The 22,555-nt window shown below is 40.8% G+C and overlaps 2 protein-coding genes across 2 annotated transcripts; one reads left to right on the top strand and one right to left on the bottom strand.

Annotated features, from left to right (window-relative positions):
- Window positions 1-929: 929 nt before the first annotated feature.
- On the top strand, window positions 930-7,467 carry chic1 (cysteine-rich hydrophobic domain 1). The gene is made up of 6 exons (XM_026358619.1): window positions 930-1,075; window positions 3,139-3,193; window positions 4,217-4,372; window positions 4,757-4,813; window positions 5,265-5,324; window positions 6,050-7,467. The coding sequence occupies exons 1-6, from the start codon at window positions 930-932 to the stop codon at window positions 6,098-6,100; spliced, it is 525 nt and encodes a 174-aa protein (XP_026214404.1). The 3' UTR covers window positions 6,101-7,467.
- Window positions 7,468-9,101: 1,634 nt separating this feature from the next.
- Window positions 9,102-22,240, bottom strand: lnx2b (ligand of numb-protein X 2b). Its single transcript, XM_026357691.2, has 10 exons — window positions 21,971-22,240; window positions 17,448-18,051; window positions 15,985-16,178; window positions 14,425-14,624; window positions 12,973-13,404; window positions 12,457-12,603; window positions 11,430-11,604; window positions 10,809-11,052; window positions 10,551-10,709; window positions 9,102-10,460 (listed from the first exon to the last, which is right to left on the bottom strand). Exons 2-10 carry the CDS (start codon window positions 17,864-17,866, stop codon window positions 10,325-10,327), a joined length of 2,106 nt encoding a protein of 701 aa, XP_026213476.1. The 5' UTR covers window positions 17,867-18,051; window positions 21,971-22,240; the 3' UTR covers window positions 9,102-10,324.
- Between the last annotated feature and the right edge of the window lie 315 nt (window positions 22,241-22,555).

Genomic DNA, 22,555 nt, shown 5'->3' with positions numbered 1-22,555 from the left:
TTCTATGTGATGACGTGTATGTGTTTGTGAATAAAATGAATCCAGGGACATTTTAATTAAGGTTTAAAGCGGATTGTATGTAGCTCATGTCACACTGGACGAACTGCTTTGACTGACAAGTCAGCAGTTTTATCCGCTTCAGTAAAACAGGGAACAGCTGTAAATGGCAACGTTCAAAATGTAAATAAAATGCTTTTTTTTTTGCTGTAAACCTGCGTTTATTTTTAATTTCTTATATTTAAAGTTTGAAAAGTTTTCTAGTAAACTAGATTAAACACACATGAACCTAAGAGTCGACTTCTTAGCTGATATTGTCAAAGCACAGTGAACTCTCTTATTCAACAGTTCCCTTTTTGCAGAGTTGAAATAGAAACAACATTGCAAAGCGGATATTACATTGCATTTTAAGTCTGTGAGAGCTCTGTGAAGTTGTCTGAACTTTAAAATAAAACCCAGCCTGTTCAGAAGACGCCAGGGCTCGGCAGCCGACCTCACAGTGGCCTGTGTTTGGCATTAAATGCTGGTAAATCTAGTTTGCATCAAACAGATTAAATGCTTTGCTGACATCTGTAGCACACATAGGCCTAGTTGGCCTCGTTTGGCATGTCCTAACTAAAACCAGAGAAAGATAATTTCCTAAAATGTCTTTTTTTCAGCTGATAATAATGTAGATGTTCAACACATAGATGGTTGAACTGGCTATTTCAGGAGGACTTTTGCTGACTGCGATCTGGTTTATTGTCTTTAACTAATAACAGAATTAATTACTATCTTAACTAATTCAACTTAATTCATCTTAAACCCAAAGTCCGTGACTGATGCGTTTATATATTGTGTAAAAGATTAAGGTTCATTTCTGCAGCGGCCCCGCTCGTCACATCGCTCCGTGCGCATGCCCGAGCCCCGTGCGCGGCCCCGCAGAAGACGTCATGAGCGTCTTACTACCCAACATGGCGGACTTTGATACCATTTATGAGATAGAAGACGAAGAGGATGAACATGTAGTGAGCGAGGAACACTTGCCCAGATACTGTCCGGAGCCTGTGGTTATGCGAGGGGCCGGGCACATCACAGTGTAAGCAAAGCCGCGTTTTATTGCTCATGTCTGCTTGGCTGTCGCTTTGTTATGCTAAGCCCGCTTAGCTGACGCTAGCCTGCTAGCTAACGCAAATCACAACAACCCAACTGTTCGCTGTTTGTTTTGACATTGACAGGAGATGGTGTTCATACGAGCGGGACATTATCACGACATAAACCAACATTAATATGTCTCCACGTCAGTCACAGACACCGTAGAGTAGTGACCGATGACCACTGGTCACATTAAACAGGTTGACATGTGAGGTGCCGTTTGTTAGCTACAAGTCTCCAACGAGCACCGAGCAGAGCAACACCAACATCAGTGTGTCTTCAATCAGACACTAATGTAAAGTAACTAAGTACATTTACTCGAGATCTATACGATAATCTATACGATTCTGAGGTGTTTGCACTCAAGTATTTCCTTTTTATTCTACTTTGTATATAGTTCAGAGGCTAACTTGTGAGCTAACTACTGCACTACACACATTTATTTGACAGCTGTTACTCCACTAAGTCGATTAATAGGAAAGTAACTGTACATCATGTGGCAACTGGTTTGATAATTGGATAATCGATTTCTATTCAGTCGCTTATTCTTTGAATGGTAATTTCTAGTTGGAGAACAAACAAAGGCAGTAGTGAGAAGTAGCTTAAGCACATTTTCTCAAGTACTGTACTTATGCACGATTTGGGGATTTATACTTGAGTCCAGTTTATGCTGCTCTATATCTGTGCTCCATATATTTAAAAGGGAAGCAGTGTACAATACTACACACGTTTTTGTCAGCTGCAGTTGCTTATTTACTTGTTTAATTTTTCCAGGAGAAAATTGTCAAACAATGTCAAATATTCCGTGATGCCATGCTGTCAAATTAGAGGATTTCCTGATTATAAATCACTGTGAAGTGGAAATTTTGGAGTTGGCTTTGATTGAACAGAACAAGTTTTGAATACATAATATTAACAAATTAATTTAATAGTTGTGTAATTATTCAACATTTTGCAAACTGTAAAAAAAAAAAAGAAAATATAAATAAAATTAGGAAGTAAAAGTTTGCAAAGTGAAGCTTAGATTTACTTATTTTCTCTTCCACTCATCTCCTCTAAAACTCTCAGATTTATTTCATTACCTATTGGAAACAACATGTCTAAACTAATTATACTGTATAAAAGCAGTTTTTAAATTAGGGCAGAAATTGCTAAATTAGTTTTGACAGACAAATGCTGCTTTGGCTGCTTTTAGGTTGTTCCAAGCATCCTGGACAAATTGTCTTAGTTATTCTGTAGATTTAGTCTTTCTCAATGTCTCTTGTTGCTTCATGTAGTCCCAGACTGACTCCATGATGTTGGGATCCGGTCTGTGTGGGGTTCATGCCATCTGTTGCAGAACTCCTTGTTGTTCTTGTAGCTGAAGATAGGCCTTTATGACTCAGGGCGTGTTTTGCCTCGTTGTCATGGTGCAGAATAAATTGAAGGCCGAAAAAAAAACATATAAAATGGTTAAAACCTTTGCACAAGTTCTGAAGATAAACTGTGATGGTACGATTCGATTGATTTAAGGAACTGTGAGCAACATTAGTTTAATGATTTAATTGCTGCAAGTGATCACATCAAATCTGCAGTGGCTAATTCTCATCAGTGAAAAATGACCACTCTAGTATTATTAAGCAACAGTGGTGAATTGTTAAGTGTAGAATAAATTGTTTATAATGTATAGTTTGGATGTTTAAAGTGATTTTATGAATGATCATTTAGGTTTTATTGTACTCTTATTTCTGTCACTTGAACTTCTCTATATTTACTTTCTTTACATCTAGAAGTATAATAGTAGTATTTATTGTACCATTGTGATTTAATGGGTCTCTTCTCACAAAAACAAAACAAAACAAAAAATGTGTGTATAAGAAATTCTTTGTGAATATGCATATGATATCTCTCACACAGTATATTGTTACTCTGGTTTTCTTTTTTTATTTCTTTTTTTAATTTCCATACTTAGTTATAGACATATTAATTATGATATCAATCCTCATACTGTTTCTATTTCTTTTTCAGGTTTGGACTGAGCAACAGATTTGACACAGAATTTCCCTCTGTTCTTACGGGAAAGGTACAGTTTCCTTTTAGTTTTTTTGCACTTCAGGCTTCTTTCTGTTCAATTCCAAGTGGGAAGAATTAAGCAATTAAAGCCACAGTGATTCTATTGTTTTTTGTTTTTTTGGGGGGCGCCTTTAACAGCCCCAACTTCCCCAAACCACCCCATTCAATCCTCTCCGAGTGGTTTTTATCTAATGGAGATGCATTTCAAGCCACGAACCACAGTGCATAGAAAAGGGCCTGAATGTGCTGCTGTCCGGCTCTGTAAATGTGTAAGCCATCTATGGGGCTTGGTTGACGGGGACCCTGGTGTTTTGGAGGGTCCAGCTCTAGGTGATAAAATAATGAAATGAAGACTCTGCAGTAGACAAGAAAGGAAAGCTTCCTGGGTCGGATGCAGAAACACAAAAAGACTTTAGGGGTAAGAGCAGGCCGAGGGAAGTGTGGGGCAATAAAAAGTACCTTCAGTATTGTGACCCAGGGTGACATGTGATGGATGAGGTCACAATTATGATGATTGAAGGGTGCAGATCAGGCCCTGCTGGGCTTTATTCTGAGGTCTTTGGCTGTTTGCAAAGAGACCTTTGCATCCTGTCATAAAAGATTACGACCCCTGTTTTATGGCGTACAGACTCAGAGAGGAATGAGCATCCATTCAAGTTGTTTGGCCGGCTCTGCCACAGGCACTGAGCTTATCTCTCCTTTGAATCCCTCCTTGCCTTGAACAGTCTAGAACTTTGGTTAGCAAGTCAGAGGCAGTGTGTTTACAGATGTCATCTCATCTCTGGACAACATCTGCAAATATCTACCTGTTGGTTTTCTAAAGCCCTTTGATCTTTGTGCACAGGTTTCTTTCTTTCTTGAACAGTTAGGATTCTTCCATGTCAACAGCTGAACAACTTTCTCAGATCCTTCTTGCTCTTAGCTATTTACTTCATGCTTATGATTTCTGATGCTTTCCTCACTACAAAAGACTGTTTAGAAACTGTTTGCTCTGATACACATACATGCATCCTTTCTCTTCTGTTTTTTTTAGGTAGCGCCAGAGGAATTCAAAACCAGCATCAGCAGGGTGAATGCTTGTTTGAAGAAGAACTTACCTGTGAATGTAAAGTGGCTTCTTTGTGGCTGCCTATGTTGTTGCTGTACAGTAGGCTGCAGTCTGTGGCCTGTTATCTGCCTCAACAAGAGGGTAAGTCCCAGACCTCCTGTGACACACGTTAGATAGTTAAACTCTCCCTTACATCAGCAGTGATTACTCAGGGTTGTTATAGCAATTCAGCCGCATTGGTCTTAGTGTAGAGGGTAATAACAAGTCATGTTCAATTAGTGGCTCTGTGTAGAAATTAGTCATTGCACTGCACAGCTCCTGTCCCCCCGAGCTCAAGGGTGTGTCATTTAAAGATGGTGTTACTACTCAGAATTACTGACAACAGAATGGAAATTACTAGTAAAGTGGAAGTTCAGTCCATAAATCCTAACACGGACTACTGTTACCTGTTAAATGTGTAAAATCAAGTAACAAGTATTCTGCTGCCCACATTCATGTGTACGTGTCCATTTCATGTTCCAACAGACAAGAAGGTCTATTCAGAAGTTGTTAGAGTGGGAAAATAACCGATTATACCACAAGGTAAGGAAGATGAGAAATTGCATGTTGGCACCTACGTGAAAGTGCTTAATTGTCTGTGTCAGTGTAAGTTAAGTATCATCATGATGGATAATGACCATTAGTCTGTTTGGTATGGTCATAAGCAGCAGCACGAGTCCCTAAGAGCAGTTTAAGTCAAATCTGTCACACGGAGTCCAAGAGGACTGTGAGGTCAGCAGTAAAATGCCATGTTAATTTTGTTTTGTCTCGCAGCAACAAATTACAGCTAGTAGCTTTGCAAAGGCATAAAGGATGCTCTTCAGGGTGTCTGGCCATAGTTTGACCCCAGCAAGACCAGACAGCCATGCTGCCAAATTTTCCTGACACTGAAGAGGAGATCAGACAGATTTCCCTTTGTTTGTGTGTGTGTGTGTGTCTGTTTGAGGGCGAAAGAGAAGTAAGTCATTGTGTCTGTCTTTTCTTCTCTCATCAGCTGGGGCTGCACTGGAAACTCAGTAAAAGAAAATGTGAAAGCAGTAATATGATGGAATATGTAAGTCAAAACATTTTAGCATTTTAGGAAACTATTTGTATTGGTATTTACTATAGGGTTAAAATAATTATTATTATAATAGTTATCAAAATAGTTATATTTACATATGTTATTATATAAAATTATATTCACTAATTCATTTATAGAAAGGTTGATTAGAAGAACAGTGTAATTTGGTCCTAATTGTATAGGAGCTACAATAACATAAATTAAATGTGATTTCCAGAGGGGATTATCAGTGGAACAGCTGCTTTTTAAACTCCAATCTGTTCATCAAACCTGGTCTTGTAGACGTTACGTTAAATTATTTGTCGTAATTGTTACATGGTGGTGAAAACAAGGTAGTTGTGCAGGATACTGGGCATGCTAAACACAGAACTGTGAGGACTGCGACACCTGAGACACGTGGTCCGCATCCAGACACACATTTGTGGTTAGGTTTAGGCAGCAGAAATGCTTTGGTTAAGTTCTGTTTGTGCTGCCAGTGCGTAAAATAATCATCATTAATGTTGTAGTCTTATAATGAGATCTTAAAATTTGGCTGAAATCAAATTAACATCACTGTATACATTTTAATTGATGTAAGTATGAATGTTTTTGAAAGTCAGATATGGTAATTCACTAGTCAACTAGTTTTATGCAATATAATACATTTTGTTCTAGTTAAAACATTTATTTTATAGACCTGAAAGATTATTTGTTTTGTCTTTTTTTTCTCTCTGTAGGTGATTCTTATAGAATTCTTACCCAAATATCCTATATTCCGACCGGACTGAGGAGACTGTTGACAGACTGGACGTGTGGCCCTTGAATCTTATCCTTAGTGCCTTGTATATAGAACAGTATGTTGGAATAAGGGTCTACACCAGTGTCTCTCGTGATGACCCTGTACCTTGTACATTAGAATTTGCAACACTGTCACTTTGCTTTAGAGCAGATTTTGCACATTTCCCCGACAGAACCAGGCATGCCCCCATTGTTGCACTCTGATGTGTTTTTGTTACATGTGACAAACAAGTGAAACTCTCGAAAAGTGCATTTACCCCAAAGAACCATCAACCCGTATCCCATCTAATATATCAGTAATCCCATGCAAAGAATGTGATGCCTCCCACTTCCTTAACTCTCCTTGCCTTACATATGAATTTTAAAAAGAAATAAGTTTCCATGTGGAGGAGGAGGAGGAAGGCATTGGGTAATTCAACAAGACTGGATTGAAATGCTGTTTGTTAGGTTTCCTTTCTTTGAATTCAGTCATTTGCAAATAGATGGGATGGTTGAAATTGCCTAACATACAGTGTACATTATCGCCCTGTGTTTATTCTTTATATTTAACCCTGTGTACATCGGAACTAGCTAGTACAAGAACTTGACTTATAAATACCATGTTAGCTGTACAGTGATATATCATTGTTTACATAAATTTACTTAGCGCTTTAGTTTTTTGCCAATACATTGCTGTACAATAGTTTTGATTATGAAAGATGTCTATGTACCTTTCTAGTTTATGTAGACTTGTTTACCTTGTAAGCCATATAGTTACACAATGCCGGATTTAGACTGATAATTGCACTTGAGCCCAGGAGAAAGTCAGGATTTCATCCTGAATATTCATCCAGTGACAACAGCAGTGCATGCTACCATGAGGTTTTTGCCAATGAAGGTGACTTGCAAGTGACTTGTCATCTGTTCAAGCTGGAGATAATTGCATCTCTGATGTTTAATTGGAAGAGTGATTTGAACTCTGCACTTCCACACATTTTTTTTTCCAAATTTATCTCAACTTTGAATTTACTTTTTAGTTTTGTATGTACTCCTGTGCTGTGTTTGGGCCTCCCGATGCAGTAGGACGCACATACATCAGTGGTATATGGCATATTGGGCAGATGGTTCCTTTGTTCCAGTCATTCTGTCCAGTGTTACTATCATTTTCCTAAATCTTAGTCAAGAGATTGCTGCATTGTGTTGTATTAGAGTGCCTCTGGAATAGTTGAACCACACTTAAGTACAGGTTGAAATCTGTCCTGTTGTGCAAAGGAGATTTTAAATCCTCCTCCCAGTATTGTCCTTGTTACAACTCTTGTAAATGTTTGTCATGATGACCTAATCCCTGAGGAGAGAGAAAATAAATTGTCGATTTTGATTTTTTTTCCTTCGTTGATGTTCTTTCTTTAGTATTTTGAAACCATCGTGTTATTGACTGTCACGCTCGGTGATGGGTTATCTTAGGAGAAACGGATCATTATTGACCTCTGCTACCAGAAATGTGGCTATTTGTCATGTTTAACAAGGTGTTGAATCGTTAACTTTAACAAGGCGACCTCCAATTACTCACCACATTTATAAAAGTCATGAGTGCTGTTACCACAACCCGCTGCTGCTCTCTAACGTTGTGGATCAGTGGTCAGAGAACAGAAAATACTGGACCATGTTCCTACTGTATCTCACTACAACTCCTGAATCCCGTGGTGTCGGGGGATGCTCTGAGGCTAGTTTTATGGTCCTTTGTTTTTTTTGTTTTCATGTGCAGTCTTTCCCTGTTTACACAGACATTTCAGTAACTTTTACTGCACCAGTGCTCTAGTGGTTTAAACTTAAAGTTGCTGCCACTTCTAGTTTTAATAAGACTAGAATTATTCTATGTCACAAGTTTTAAACTAATTTCCTTTGAGTGGAAAAACAGCAGCTGCATCTTAAAATGATAAATTTTTAAAAACTTCTTTCTTCTCTTCTTTTTTCCTTGGTTAGTTTACATGTCAAACGGAATAATGTAAATTAGTTTATAAGTACTATCAGTTGTGGCATGAACATTACAGTTATATGTCTGATTATCTGGTTGCACAAAATCTTTTTTATAAGATAAAATGACGAGAGTGAACTCTTACTCTTACTGAAATGAACCATTTTGTATTAAGTACTGCTTTTGAAGGTAGGCCTTTTACTTTTAACACTTTCAGCTGTGTATTTTTAGATTTTGTTACTCTGCAGCTTTGACTGTCACTGACGTGAGTAGGTGCTTGACTTGTGTGTGTACATTTTGTAGCTAGTTCTACTGGTCTTATGCTTCATGTGCTTTCACACACAAACACACGTCTGGGTGTGCGAACCAGAGCAACACGGCCTGTAAAAAAAATTGAGAAAGTCAAGAACTACTGTGCATGTGTGTGTTTGAACATGCAGATATTTAAACTCCAGGGCAGTTTCTTCATATCCAGATGGTGTACCGACTTTTACAAAAATAGGTTTAGTCATATTTAATATTACTTTATTGTGACATCTGAGCAAAATGTGAATATGAAAAAATTATTTCTTTAGAACTTCAGAGTCTCCAAACATATAATATTTAAAGAACATGGCTCTTTTTCTGTACAGCTTCCACTAGGGGTCAGACTGAGCCATGGACAAACTGGACATTTCTGTCTGGTACATTTCAATCATTTCCACTCAGTTTATAGTTAATTTATAGAGAAATGTGAAAACTACAAATCCTCTCTGCTCTAACACGTCATTTTGACATATGAACCGACAGCAGCTTTTAAAAAATTAATTTAAATTAATTATGTAAGATAATTACAGACCAACTGTATGAGATGAAATCTTGGAGATTCCTTTTTTTACTTGGTGTAAACTCCGGGAGTTATTTCCTTTGCAGTTTGTTTTTGCACTACTGATTAACTTCCTTCCCAAATGTGTTTTTACAGGATCTTGCCAGAACCACTTTACGCTTCATTACACTTCAGACAAGCGAAGTCCCCACAGATAGACACAAGAACTGCATGATTTGTTATGGTTTTATTGAACAGTGAATAGACTAAAGTATACATATATAACTAATATTCCACAGCCTCTTACTCGAAAACTAATTCTGAGACAATATTATGAATGGTTCTTGTATCAATTAAGAGACAAGGAAGGCCACTGGGAATGTGTAGACACTAAGTGAGTACAAGATCATTTTAGCTACAGGAAACACCTCTTAGTACAGTGTCAGTTTAAGGCGAGTATACCTCCATGTCCATTCTACCTTGTTTACAAGGCACGTGCTTAATGATCGAATGAAAAAAAAAAAATCAGAGCACTGGTGAAAGGATCAAATTAATAAATCAAAAGATGAATTAAAATGTTTAAATTAATCCTTTAATTGGGTGTTCCTAGAGACCACCCCACTGTTTTAAACATCAATATAAATAGCGTATTTCCTGTTGCAGCATTTGCTAAAATCAAAAGCCTAACAGGAAATAATCATGGACCCAAGATGTTTACAACCAATGCAATTGTGATGATATAGTCTATACATGTTTCCTGTTCCAGTTTAGATTTTACTGATTACTGTTAAGGCTCAGGAAAGACTGGACCTCAGACACTTTAAACTGAAGCGTCCCGTCTTCACTAGTATTTAAATATCAGACCCAAACTGACCATACGTTTGTTCTTTAGCTTTCAAACAACCTCCCTGCACTCATCACACTGGTGGTGCAGGTACAGAAAAGAGTCATTTGTCTCTTTGGCATCGGCCATTGTGTTATAAGTAATATATATTTCATATTTACACCTGTCTACATATACTGTAAGTACTACATTTCATTTTGTGTTGCTGTTTATGTGAATCACTTGAATCACGTCATGACTACCAAATGATAACATATGAGGTACTGTTAGAAAAATATACATAAAGCTTCGGAAGAGGATCAAAAAGGTGTTTCAAAAACTATCACCATCCTTCCAGTTTGTCCTTAGCATTAAATTCACTGATTGTCATCATTTATGCACCCTGATTACACCCAGTGTGTTCACTAAATCTTGCAATCCACTGAGACCAACAGCTGAGATTATACCTGTGTGTCATTTCTACTGTGTGCAGGATGGTCCTTGTCGACACACTGATCGAAAGTCTTAACGAGAATGTAACCAAAACGCTACATATGAAAATGAGTCAAGAACGCAGCTGAACACAGCAAAGTGTGTGTGTGTGTGTGACAGAAATGATAATGTGCATTTTGCTACACTAGACTTCCAGGCCAGGACACCACAGTGAGCGTGACCTTGTTCTTCTGCAGCTTGAGCATTGGGATGAGCGACGAATTGTTCATTCCCACTGTTGTGGCTCCGTTCACAGCTACAATCTCATCCCCGCACCTGGAGAGAAACACAGGCCGTCATTGTGGAGTCTGGCAAGTACGACTGGGGAAAGGATACAAGTGCTGAGTCAAACTGGGTTCAACTTACTTGAGGCGTCCATCAAAGTGAGCAGGTGTCCCAGGAACAATGGTTTTGATGAAAAAGGGCTGCTGGCCGTGGCTCTCCTCATAGCCCCCGACGATACTGAAGCCCCAGCTCTCGTTGTTGGTCTTTTGCAGGACAATGTCTCTGCACCAATGCATGTGGCTGAAACGACAGGGATAGAATCAGAGCCAGCTATCACAAAGAAATGTAGCTGAAAGGAGAAACGGGATGTGTAATTGTTGGTAAGAAAAGTTGCTCTACCTCGGCAATCCCAGCCAGCGAGTCCACAGCGGCGTCCAGTTGAGCGTGCTGTCTCGTGGGTCGTCCAGAGGGTCTAGTTCATCCCTGCTGACAGCCTCTGTATCCTCCTCTGTTTCCTCGAAGAGGGTCTGGATAACACGGAGCACCACCTGGGACTGAGCAGTCTGAGCCTTCAGCGCAGAGACCGCCTCATTGTAGGTGAGCTGGGTCAGATCGACACCGTTGATGCTAAGGAGAACATCACCTGAGGGAACAGAAACCTTAGCTCAGTGGATCGATGTGCTCAAAAGGACACAGTGTTGGTCCACAACCAACGCTTCAGTAATTGAATAGTCATTGTAGAAATGGTTGAATAAAAAATGCCTCAAATATGTTTCTCAAATGTGAGAATTAGTGTTTTGAATGCATGACATTAATCTCACATTTTAATACATCACCTCGGGCTGTTTGAAATTAGAAAGACAAATGACCGAATGAGGAAAAAAATAAATCGGATCAACTATTAAAATAATTGATAGTTGCAGCTCTATCCCCCAAATAATGATATGTTTAACATCATCATTTTCTTCTTATTATTATCTACATTTACTAAAAGTCAAATCACCAGTTATTTCTTTGTACCTCGTTTAATGGTGCCATCTCGGTGCAGACAGCCAACAGGCTGCACACTTGTGATGTAAATGGGCAGACGGCTGCGACAGTCCCTCCCCCCAGCAATGGTGATGCCAAGTGAAAGCCGAGGCTCCTTCTTCAGGCTCACAGTCATTTCCTGGCTGGAAAATCCACCTGGAGGATCCTGTATAAACAATAGCACCAATCAATATGATTCAAACTTGTATATGATTACATGTGGATTTGTAAAAATGCTCCATAGACGGCAACAAGACTGAGTTTTATTCTTCTGTACAGTATCTACATTCACACATGTCTGTGCTGCTAAGTAACTTGAGACTCTCCTGGATCCTTTGACTTAACTAATTCCTCTCGTAGAAACAAATGTGGAACATTTGAGATGGAGCTGAGAGGTAACGGTAGACGTAACGTGTGAGGATCAGCACTAAGCTCTTGTAGTGGAAAGGATGTGTGGAAAATGACAGCTTCGACCAGCCTCCTTGTTTCTCTCTGGAGTCTGTAAACCATCAGAAGGGAAGCTTGGGGGAGGTGGTGGCTCTTCCTTCCCCAGCAGGGAAGCCCACCCCCCCCTCAGCAAGACGAAAGACTCAGCTCTGCAGGCAAAAGCTAACTGTTACCAGCTTTGATCCTCTGCCACCCAAAGAAACAACCAAAAACCAACATAACAGAGGCCCTGTAGCAGCAGACTGAGCAGCACCCCAGGCCTTTTGATCAGGACGGGGGGGAGGCCCCAGAGCAGGGCTTTCATCTCTGCTCACCAATGCAGGTGTCTGCTCTGAAAGCTTTTCATTCCCAGCTGGGGGGGGGGGGGGTTGCCAAACTTTCTGCAGACAGTGTATGGTACAAGTGAGTTTTACTGTAGGAGTTATAACAATTACACTATGCAGCACAACCAGGATACTGCAACCAGTAATGTCTTAGTGGTGTAACTGGAAGATACAACTCCAGCAGCCAACTGGCCAGGAGCAATCTTTTCTATTTTAGTTCAGTTTGGTGGAAAAATGTTTTGTCTTACCTTCATGTACGTGGTATGGCGTCTGAAGTACTGAGGCTCCGGCGCCCTCCTGGCTGCTCTGCTGTGTTGTCCCTCTCTGCTGCTTCCTCCGTCCTCCTGAGTCTCTGCAGGTCTCATCACCACAAAGTTCACACGCATCTCACTGGCCTAAATGCACAGAAAAGAAAACAAAGAATCAGTTCCACATCGAATACATGCACAAAACTAACATGAATTCTATGAACACAAATATAACAGTGTTCATATTCGTGGTTTTATACATTAATGAACTCTAAAACTCATCACTGCCCACTATTATCTCCTTGCTATCTTCCAGTCAACCTACCAGTTCGTAGTCATTTCAAGATAGAAGTCAACTCAGAGAGAGAGAATAAAAACCTGCTTCAGATACATAATACATTCAATTCACTCAGACATTTAATGTCTGAGTGAATTCAATAGGTATTCAATAGGTTATTCCTACCTATTCATTGTACCTATTGAATGAATAGGTAGGAATAAAGTCATTTAATGTACCTGTATTATCTGTGCAGCAATCTCAGGTGTACCATGCCTCAGGTCATGGCCGTTAATGGCCAGCACTTTGTCATTATTCCTCAGTTTTCCATCTTTTGCTGCCAAACCGCCCGACAGCAGGTCCAGGATGAAAACTCCACTCTCATCCGATTTGCGGATGAGTTTGATGCCGAGCGGCTCGCTACGCTGACTCTTCGTCAGCATCACCTGTAGGACTGTGCTTTGGCTGTGACTGGAGGTAGAGGTGCCGTGGGAGCTGTGAGAGGGCTGTGGGGCAGTGGAAGGGGCGGATGAGGAAGGTTGAAGATCAGACCGCGGCTCCCGTGTTTTGAAACCTTTCTCCTGCATTACGGTGAGCCTGAGGAGGGAAGGCTGCCGCAGCACTGCGATGGCCCGGGTGTGCGGCACCGAAGCCAAACTGATGTCATTCACCTGGAAACACGACACCACAGAAACAGCAGCTGTCAAGAAGCTGAACACAAACATTTCATGTACATACTGCATCTGTATGCTGGTACTATGCAAAGTTCAAAAAAGTGATCCACCAATACAGCTATTTTTATAATCTTCACTGTCTCACCTCACCTCCACCAGCTTATAGTTTTCTAAAAAGGCCCCAAAAAACCTGCTGCTAATGTTTCACATCCTGAAGGAAGGTTTTTGTTTTCACTTCCAGGTTTGAGAATTGGTGGCTTTGGAAGAAAAGCCACATTTTGGAGGACACACTGAAGCAGGCGTGTCAGAGCCAAGGCTGAAATAGTTCAGCACCAGCTCATTTTACAGCAGTTCCATGCTGCAGGAGAACCAGAGGGTAGAAATCTGAGGAGGACGAGGAGGAAGACGTTGTAGGGATGGAGGAAACCACAAATTATTAAAATCTCTGAGTGGTCATATGAGAATGATCATTTTTTTTGGGGTCTGAAAACACTTCTGATGACACCACTGTCGTCTCTAAGATGTTGTAATGGGCATTTTATGCTGTTTTCAAATGTTTATAAACTAAGGAATTAACTGAGAGAATAACCAGCAGCTCAACTTGCAGCTTCAAATGGCACAATAAGTCATTACACCTTCCGGAAAACTAATCACACCATTGGGGCACCGTTCCCCCGGTGAGTCAGGTCAGCTGCATGTCATTGGTGAATGTGTGTGTGTGCGCAGTGAAGACCGTTTACCATTTCATAATACCTCCATATCTTCTTTTAACACTGACTTCACTGACATGACATGTTTATGACCAGTAATGTTATTAAACACGCCTCATTACCATGGAGCTTAAACCGGTTGATCTTGAATATCCACTTTCTTATTCCCTATTGAAAACCTCAGTGTTTACAGTATCGTGACAAACGCAATGGCAAATTGTTTATGTAGAAATACGTTGTACTGTGTCACGTAATATCTCCAGAATACTTGTACAGTCCCACTATATCACCTCAGTGTCACTCTCACCTCTAAGATATGGTCCCCTGGGGCCAGTCTGCCATCACGAGCTGCTAGTGAGTCTCGGACGATCTCCTGGATGACTATGTTCCCCAGCGGTGTGTCTTTGCCCCCCACGATGCGAATGCCCAGCTCCTCCTCCGGTTCCTCTCTCAACAGCTCCACCATGTTGGCCTCGGCCACCAGACTGGACCGCAGGGGGGTGTTGTCTGGAGGGAAGGTGAACAGAGAACCAGGTAGAATACATAAAATATCAATTAAATATAAGGTTAAGTTTAGTTTATGCATAAAAAAACACTTAAAAGGTCATATTTCTTTCTAGAAGTCGTCTCCAAGTTATTAAGACAACTAAAAAACAAAAAACAGAAAATAAAGGTCAAAAGGTTAGGAGAGGAAACAGAAGGTTGGTGCTGTTCAACTGTGTGTTATTTTTTGTAAACTCTCCTTGCCCTATACCTACAGTTAGTGTTCAGTTGTTCTGTACAATAGAGGAGTATTATTGACTTTTCAGGTGCCACCACTTTCACCAACCAAGTAAATGTAGTTTAGATTATCTGGTTCCTGTTGTTTACAACTGCTTTACACTGCTTGTGTTCCTTGCTCCACCTGATCACAGACATTACTTCACGATGTCACTATGACCTGATACAATGTGCTCGACAGAACTCTGAAAACATGTTGTAGTAGAAAAACAAATTATAGGTTCAGATAAAGAAACACTGTGTGTGCTAAGATAAGACTGCACAGGTCACTTTACTATATTAAGTCCAGTGATAATCTGTTTTTAAACTTCAGGTGGCGTCTGATTATACATTAACACAAATATAAAACAAAGTGAAGCAGCTCGATACTGTAAGATAAACGTGTTATCACAGTGAACTCTCCCACCTCTGTTACACAGAGACCATACAAGTATTTACAAGCTTCAGCAGGGCTAACAATCTTTTTATTCCTGACAGTATTACACAGGAATGGAAGTAGAGATGATATAGATGATGACTCAACACGCTGACATTTTTATATTGAGGAAAAAAAAGAAAGACTTCAGCACTTAATGAACATATAACCTGTATATATAAATGTATAATTGTCATCTCACAGCATTTAACATAACAGATTTAAAGTCATTTTATAGATTATGCAGTACAGCTATGAAGACCTCTCTGTAATCGCTGATCTTCAGTTGCTTGGCAACTATGTTTGAGTGGACTCTGGTCCATGGAGCGGGTTTGCTAAGTTGCTTCCAGGGTTTTTCCTCGTGATGACACTGTCTGGTTAAAACATCTGTCAGCTGGTCTATGCTCCTACAGCTAGGTTGATGATTCACCTGTGACAGACTCAAGCTCAAGGCTAAAAACATCAGCAATTCCTGTCTGTGTTTTTAACTACCAGTCCCACTGAAGGATTCAGGGTTTATGCAATCAAACCAGGAAGCTTTCAACAATAAAAATCATAAATAACATTCACCGTCAGTGCCACAGTGCAAATCATGTCCTAACCATTGATTATAATTAGTAAGTAAAGTGCTGTTGTAATGGCTGCTGGTGCAGTGATAAATTGACTTCATACCATCTTCACTTTCTTCGTAGGCAGGATTAATAAGACCAGGCTCAGGCTGATCTCGTGTGGGATTTCGAGACAGGACTGCTGGCTGTTTAGCATCACCGGGCGACTCCCCGTCACTCTTACGTCCCTTTAACTCGTTCCACGCGGGCCTCTTCCTCTTCTCTGCTTCCTCCCTCAGTCGTCTAAAAACAGGACATCTGTGGAGAGACAGTGGAACAAACTAATAAGGAGAATGATAAAGGTGATGACTGACATTTTCTTACCCTTTTAGGAACAAAACATGAGAATATTCGTCTTTAAAATAGAAAGAGGAAAATAAATGGATGTTAAAAGTGCTTTGTGAGGAGACGAGCAGAATGAGAGGAGTATTAATGCACAGAATTTTTTAATAGAAATACAATGCAGATGAACAGTCAGACAGAGGTCTGCATTGCAGTGTGTGTGGATGAGACAGGTAGAGTCTGGTGAAGTCCGTCAAAGTGCTGGGACTGCTGCTTGCTCCTCGTACCTGAACTTTGCCTCCTCATTGTTTGCACAAAGAGGCTGCAGCAGGACAATCTGCCACCCACAACTAACTAACTGCGTCATGGCTGCTCACTGGGATGATAAGCACCACACTGGCCAAGAGGAAAACAAGACGACTGACCTGCAATTCGTCTTGAGCTAAATAATTACAGGTGTGTTTGTGTGTTCACAGAGGAACTGTGCTACCAGGAGGAAATCATACAGCTTCAAAAGGGGAAGAAACAAACAATGGCGATGATAGTTATTTTACATTCCCCAGAAGGATAAGTAGAATTTCTTGTCATGACTTCACAACTTCAGATGTCCTGTTTACCTCAAGTGCAACAGTTTGTGCATGGGAGGGTAAAATAAGCCTTTTTGATGGGCCTGACAATATCATGTATCCAGTTAACTTTAAACAATACTCTGACATTTAGTTTTTTCCTGAGAGTAAGATGAGAAGGTTAATATGAAAGCTACATCCAGCAGCTGCTTAGTTTAGCTTAGTATAGAGACTGAAAATCAGAGGATAACAGCCAGCCTGTGTCAGCCAATTATCGTCGCCATCCTTAATATTACCTGCTCACTATCAACATAGTGCACTTTGTTTAATCTGTGCAAAAAAGATGTGTAAAAGCAGTACATTGTAAATTGATGGGAAGACCAGACTCCAGGGAGTCACTGTGTCTGGCCAAGAAATACTCTGTATTTCCCTTGTATTTCCTTCATGTGCCTTAATCTTCGTTTGAACCTGTGCTTTCAATCCTCACTAGAAACCTCCTCCTCTTGTTAGACTGATGAAATCCAGGACTCTAAACTATACTTTCTGTCAAAATGTCTGTTGTTAATTTAAATTTTAGGTGTACAGTGAAATCCTCCAACTGTTAAATTATACAGTTTTTTTCTGCTGCAGGATATTAAACAACTCTTCAAGCTCTCACTCAGATTTTTCTGAGTCTTACCTGTTGTGTAGGTGAGGCTGCAGTTCACACCGCTGCATCTGCTGCTGGCACTCTTCATAGTGGGGGCACAACACAGTCAGCTTGTCCAGAAGGTTCCTGACCAGCAGGCTGGAGGGGCGGCACTGATGTAGCTGCAGCCGCTGGCGGTCCACGGGGCAGAAGTCCTGCTCTTTCAAGAAGTTGCTCAGGCAAAGAAAGCAATAAGTGTGGCCACATGGGGTGTCCATAGGTCTGAGCAGAGGCTGTAGACAGATGTGGCAAACCAGCTCGTCATCCACTTCATCCTGGTACTCATACAAGTGACTGTCTTGGCTGTCGTGCGGCTGGCCACACTCCTTACATATGCGCGCCCACAACAGGGCTGCAGAGCTGCTGCTGCCGCCACCGCCGCCAGAAACTTTGTTATCTGTTGTAGCCATGGGCTGAAGAAGCTCAGTCCAAAATCCTGTGTCTTTGAAGAAAAGCCTGCGTCCTCTTATCTCCTTGAAAACACTGTCTGGTATAGTTCAGAAGTCTATGTCTGCATGTCCACAGCCGAATGCATGTGAACAGTAAGAATGATCCAGAGCCAACACTGTCATCTCCATGTCTTCATTTTGATTTGCTGTTGAGAGAGACACACAGTAAGATCCACTGCAGACAGTGGACTATTCCTGCTCATACTGGCCAGCAGTACAGGAAATGACAAATCCACAGAGTAGCAGCTATATGGCAGCAAGCCGCAGCTGCTTCCTCTCAGCAAGCTTCCTGAGGGACAAAAGGAATTCTCATCTCAGCTAAAAGTTACTGTGCTCACACAGAAAGGGCCAAACTATGTGAAATGAGGCAAGAGAAAGCAGACTAAAGTCAAACCCCTGCTAACAGAAAGGAACAAAGGCTTGACGCTGCACAAGAGTAAGAACTTGGAATAAACTGGGCAAAAATGCAAACCCTATCACTAATGACCCCTTGAACCTAATCAGCAGTGGTCTCCATCTCTTTGTGCTGCTCCTAATCTCCTCTAACTCCCTCTCATAACGAGAGTGGTGATTAGTAACACAATCTTCTGAGAAACTTTTGGCGACTTACTCCGCGAATGAACAAATCAAATATCACACCAAATATGATTCTTACACATTAAAACAATGTGTGGCTATGAAGCAGGGTTAGAGGTCACATTAACATGCACAGTTTTGTCTAAATATTAAAAAAAAATCTTCTGTTGTCTTCACATTACCATGTATAAAAAAGAAATAAGTCACCATGAACTAACTACCTTCAGTTTCCTTTTTCCTTTGTGATCTCAGTCCAGATTTCTGGGACCAAAAAACCTGATTTATCTTGAGTGTTATTACCTTGGAGCAACTCACCCGAGATGATATCTTTGTTGTCGAGCAGCCTCCGCACGCAAACACAGGACCCTTACCTAGCCGCTGCCTGAAGCATGAATGAAACCAGAACCCTGCCTTTCCAGCAGCACACCATCACAATAACGTCAGTGTGTGTGTGTGTGTGTGTGTGTGTAAAAATTTTTGTGTGGATGTGTACGGGCTCCGACTGCACCGCTGTGAGGAATGCACAGGGGAGTTGGTGTAACTAGGCAGAGTGAGAGGGAAGGAGAAATGCTTCTTCTGCCTCCCTCAATGCCAGAGAATGTGTGTGTGTGTGTTTCCGGTGGTTGGAAACTCACTGCTGATGTTGCACTATCGCAGGTAAAATACTCTGAGGAGCTGAATGCAAACACAGAAGCCTGATTAGGAATATGTGTGGACCTATCTTTCCACCGACGTGCACACTGGCTGAAGTCACTCAGCCCTTCTTTCTCTCTTTGTCTTTCCCTTTGTACAAGTGATACCTTTCCCTGTAATGGATATAGGTCATGGATCTTGTGGCCCAGGGAGAGAACACGGTAGAAACCAGGCTGTGCTCCATTTATCTAGAAACCACATGACCAGGTTTGAAACAAGAACTAATCAGTACAGTACACTTCGCATGAAATCCAGTGTCCTGCTCAACTGCCTAAGATGGTGCATACTGTCTTATTAATAAAACAATCCGGTCAAATGTAAGTGCTGAAGTTTTCACGTCTTCATTGGAGGAGCAGAGAAAGGAAGACGTGCAGTTCACAGGTCTAATGGTGGCTCTGAAGCTATTCATCCGTCTCCACTAGTTACTGGGTTTCTCAAGGATACAGCACGAAATCAATAAAGGCGATCGTCTTTCTTGGGTGAAATGGAGACTTAAATTAAGTGTAGCACCGTCAATTAGTTGTTTAATTAATTAAATAATCTATTAGTTGACTCCCTATTTTTTTCTTTGGACTTTTTTATTCTCAAACTACACAAGTAAACTACTATAAAAATTAAACACATACAGTAAAAGTCCTGTGTTTCTTTGAGAATGTTTGTTTCAACATCTACAGTAAAATATCTACGTCAACATAACAAGTACAGTGTCACAGGTGCATATTAACATTAATCCTAATCCTACCCTAGAGCAAGAACCTTTATTCACGAGAAACCAAAACTGAAATGTTCCATGTGCTTATGAAGCTAGCACAATAAAGTGTTTCTGCAATAGACTGAGTGAAATGCATTTAGATCCAGACAATAAACTGTGTATGAAGATAAAAAACAAAGACGATCTATGACGCAGCAAAAACGTATCTGCTCAATAGAACGAGGCTTGACGAGGGAGCGCCTTATCCAAATCAAATGCTTTGTTATCATGTGACAGTCTAAGCTTCCAAGGGAAATGTCGTGGCCAGTGTCCTCCAGTCTCCAGAGGATTACACGTGGTGGCAAAACCTCAAAGCTGAGTCGAAATACTCGCTTTGATGGTTGATACGAGTGAGTCACATTCTGCCACACCCTTAGGTGAGACCATCATAGACAAATAATGTACCCAGTCCATGAGACAGGAGGTGTGTTATGTCTACCTCCACCTTACACCAATGTCTGGTATTACGATTGGAAATTACACCTACACACCACACATGATTTGGAAAATGAATTAAATTACTACCCAGAGGCGGCTCGTTGGTGTCTGAGTGTGACATAGTCAAGATTTTTATAGCTGCATCGATTACACACACACACATTACTTAATCACTAGTTGTACGTGGATATTTTATCACTGACATCAGTGCCTGCCTTGAATCTAAAGCATAATTTCCTTTATAATTTACAATAAACACCATTTCAATTACCAACAACATGCAAAGTCCCATAGTTTGAATCCAATGACCAATATTTGCATTCCATATCTATATGCAGGAAATATTGATGTGAGTGACATTAATCATTCCCCAACAGTGTTTTCTACTCCAGCTTCTTCCCAATTTCTACAATCACACAGCAACAGACCAGCTAGAGTCTGTTGCTGACTAGAGTCCATACCAGTGTCCTGCCTATGGGTCTGCACACAACATGGACAAACTTCAACTTCCACTGCATTTCAGAAGGAAAGACTGCAACAAGAATGAAAGAAGGAAGAACTAAATGCGGAAACAAAATGACAGACACGTTGTCAGAAACAAAAAAATGGATCCTAGATACTGGAGCGATAAAATATTTAATTGCATTGTTTTAGTTTTTGATGAGGGTGACAGGTCTTTCTTTGTGGCCAGTGAGATACGGCTGAGTGGTTATATAATTACACCATCACTCAAATATATAGTTATATATCAATATAGTTTTAGCTGTACATCACCCAGACCTAACCAAGACGATCCTGCACCACAGTGCACAGTTCTTAGATTATCCAGCTGACTTATACTAATGTACTGTGTATTAAAGCATATTAGTATTATTGTGTGTTTAGTCACTATCTCAGTGTCTGTTCTAGTTTTATTTAATTCAATCTCTTACATTTTTAAACTTAGTTTGGTCTATTTAGATATGTATATAATTAAGAATTGGTTGCTACCTATTGTCTGTGTGTTGTTGTGAGGTGGCAGCTGGAACATAACAACACAACAACAGATTTACTGTTTATGATCAGTCCAACTCTGCACGGAGCCATTTTACCTTTTTAATACTGCTGATACCTTGAGGACACATTACTGCCAGTCATTTTGTTGCTGTACATGTAATGGAGTATTGTTTTCACTGTGGGATTTCTCTCTGGTGTGTTGTCACTGGGACCATAAATAACTCAGTCCCACCACCACCACCTCCACCTCCTCCACCCTCTGTCTGCTCATAGCTGTTGGTTTGGTCCTAATCACCACACCATGATGTGACAGATCCTCCGAGGAGGTAATAAAAGTGAGACTTCATAGTTATCAGTCACCTCAGCTGTGTCCCGGTTAGAAAGCAGCAGGTAAAGTGGCAGCAGGACGGACATGGCTGCAGCAGCTACACCTTCAGCACGGAAACTCACTTCACAGTCACCGAGGGGACAAATGTCCCCAAACGCACACGTTTACCATTAAACACAGGCTCGATTCACCCCTAAATGTCCGACCCTGCTTCCTTTAAATCCCTATTTACCACCGCTGACGACAGGCAACGTGCTCAGGTCGACACCGAAACTCGTCTTACCTGTGTGAAGGTTGTTTTCCGGAAGCACTTCACCTATCGCTCGCTGAAACAAAGAGATCCCGGTGAAGTCGGTGAAAAACGCCTTTAAAAGAGCCCAAACACCGCGGAGCCTCCTCTCCGTCGAGGGGTTTCTGTCTGTCTTATGTCTTTCTTTCTTTTTTTTTTACTGCATTGCTGTCGTGAAGTTATCGCAGCCCGCTGTCCCAGGTGGAGTTGAACCCACAGGCGGAGGCTGGGCGACAGTTTCGGGCGGACGTCAGACGACGCGCAGGAAGAAGTGGAGGCAGGTGGACGCGCTCTGCTCCAGCTCGTGTTTCAGCTCTGTACCACAGAGCTACCTGTCAGTGTCCAGTAAAACATCATGTCCTATAGAAAAGTACTTCATTAACTGAATACAGTACTGAACTACTTTTATTATTATAGTACTTCCACTATATGATACTAAACACTTTTACTCCATTATTAATTATTTACCTGACAACAGTGAAGACAAGTTCCTTTGCAGATTGATGTGAATATACCAAATATAATAAATTAGCCTGTAATGTATCAGGTTACACTTTTAGATTTTTTTGTCCACTGGTA

Source organism: Anabas testudineus, chromosome 10 (assembly GCF_900324465.2).
Source record: "Anabas testudineus chromosome 10, fAnaTes1.2, whole genome shotgun sequence".
Classification (NCBI taxonomy): Eukaryota; Metazoa; Chordata; class Actinopteri; order Anabantiformes; family Anabantidae; genus Anabas; species Anabas testudineus.
The sequence above is the reverse complement of the archived record's forward strand: the minus strand, read 5'-3'. Positions and strand labels throughout refer to the sequence as shown.

Coding starts and splice junctions, on each gene's coding strand:
- chic1 (XM_026358619.1), top strand. CDS start 930: ATGAGCGTCTTACTACCCAACATGGCGGACTTTGATACCATTTATGAG. Junction 1,076..3,138: donor GGGGCCGGGCACATCACAGT/GTAAGCAAAGCC, acceptor TTTCTTTTTCAG/GTTTGGACTGAGCAACAGAT. Junction 4,373..4,756: donor TTATCTGCCTCAACAAGAGG/GTAAGTCCCAGA, acceptor ATGTTCCAACAG/ACAAGAAGGTCTATTCAGAA.
- lnx2b (XM_026357691.2), bottom strand. CDS start 17,866: ATGGCTACAACAGATAACAAAGTTTCTGGCGGCGGTGGCGGCAGCAGC. Junction 11,605..12,456: donor GCCATACCACGTACATGAAG/GTAAGACAAAAC, acceptor TTGTTTATACAG/GATCCTCCAGGTGGATTTTC. Junction 11,053..11,429: donor AGATGGCACCATTAAACGAG/GTACAAAGAAAT, acceptor CTGTTCCCTCAG/GTGATGTTCTCCTTAGCATC.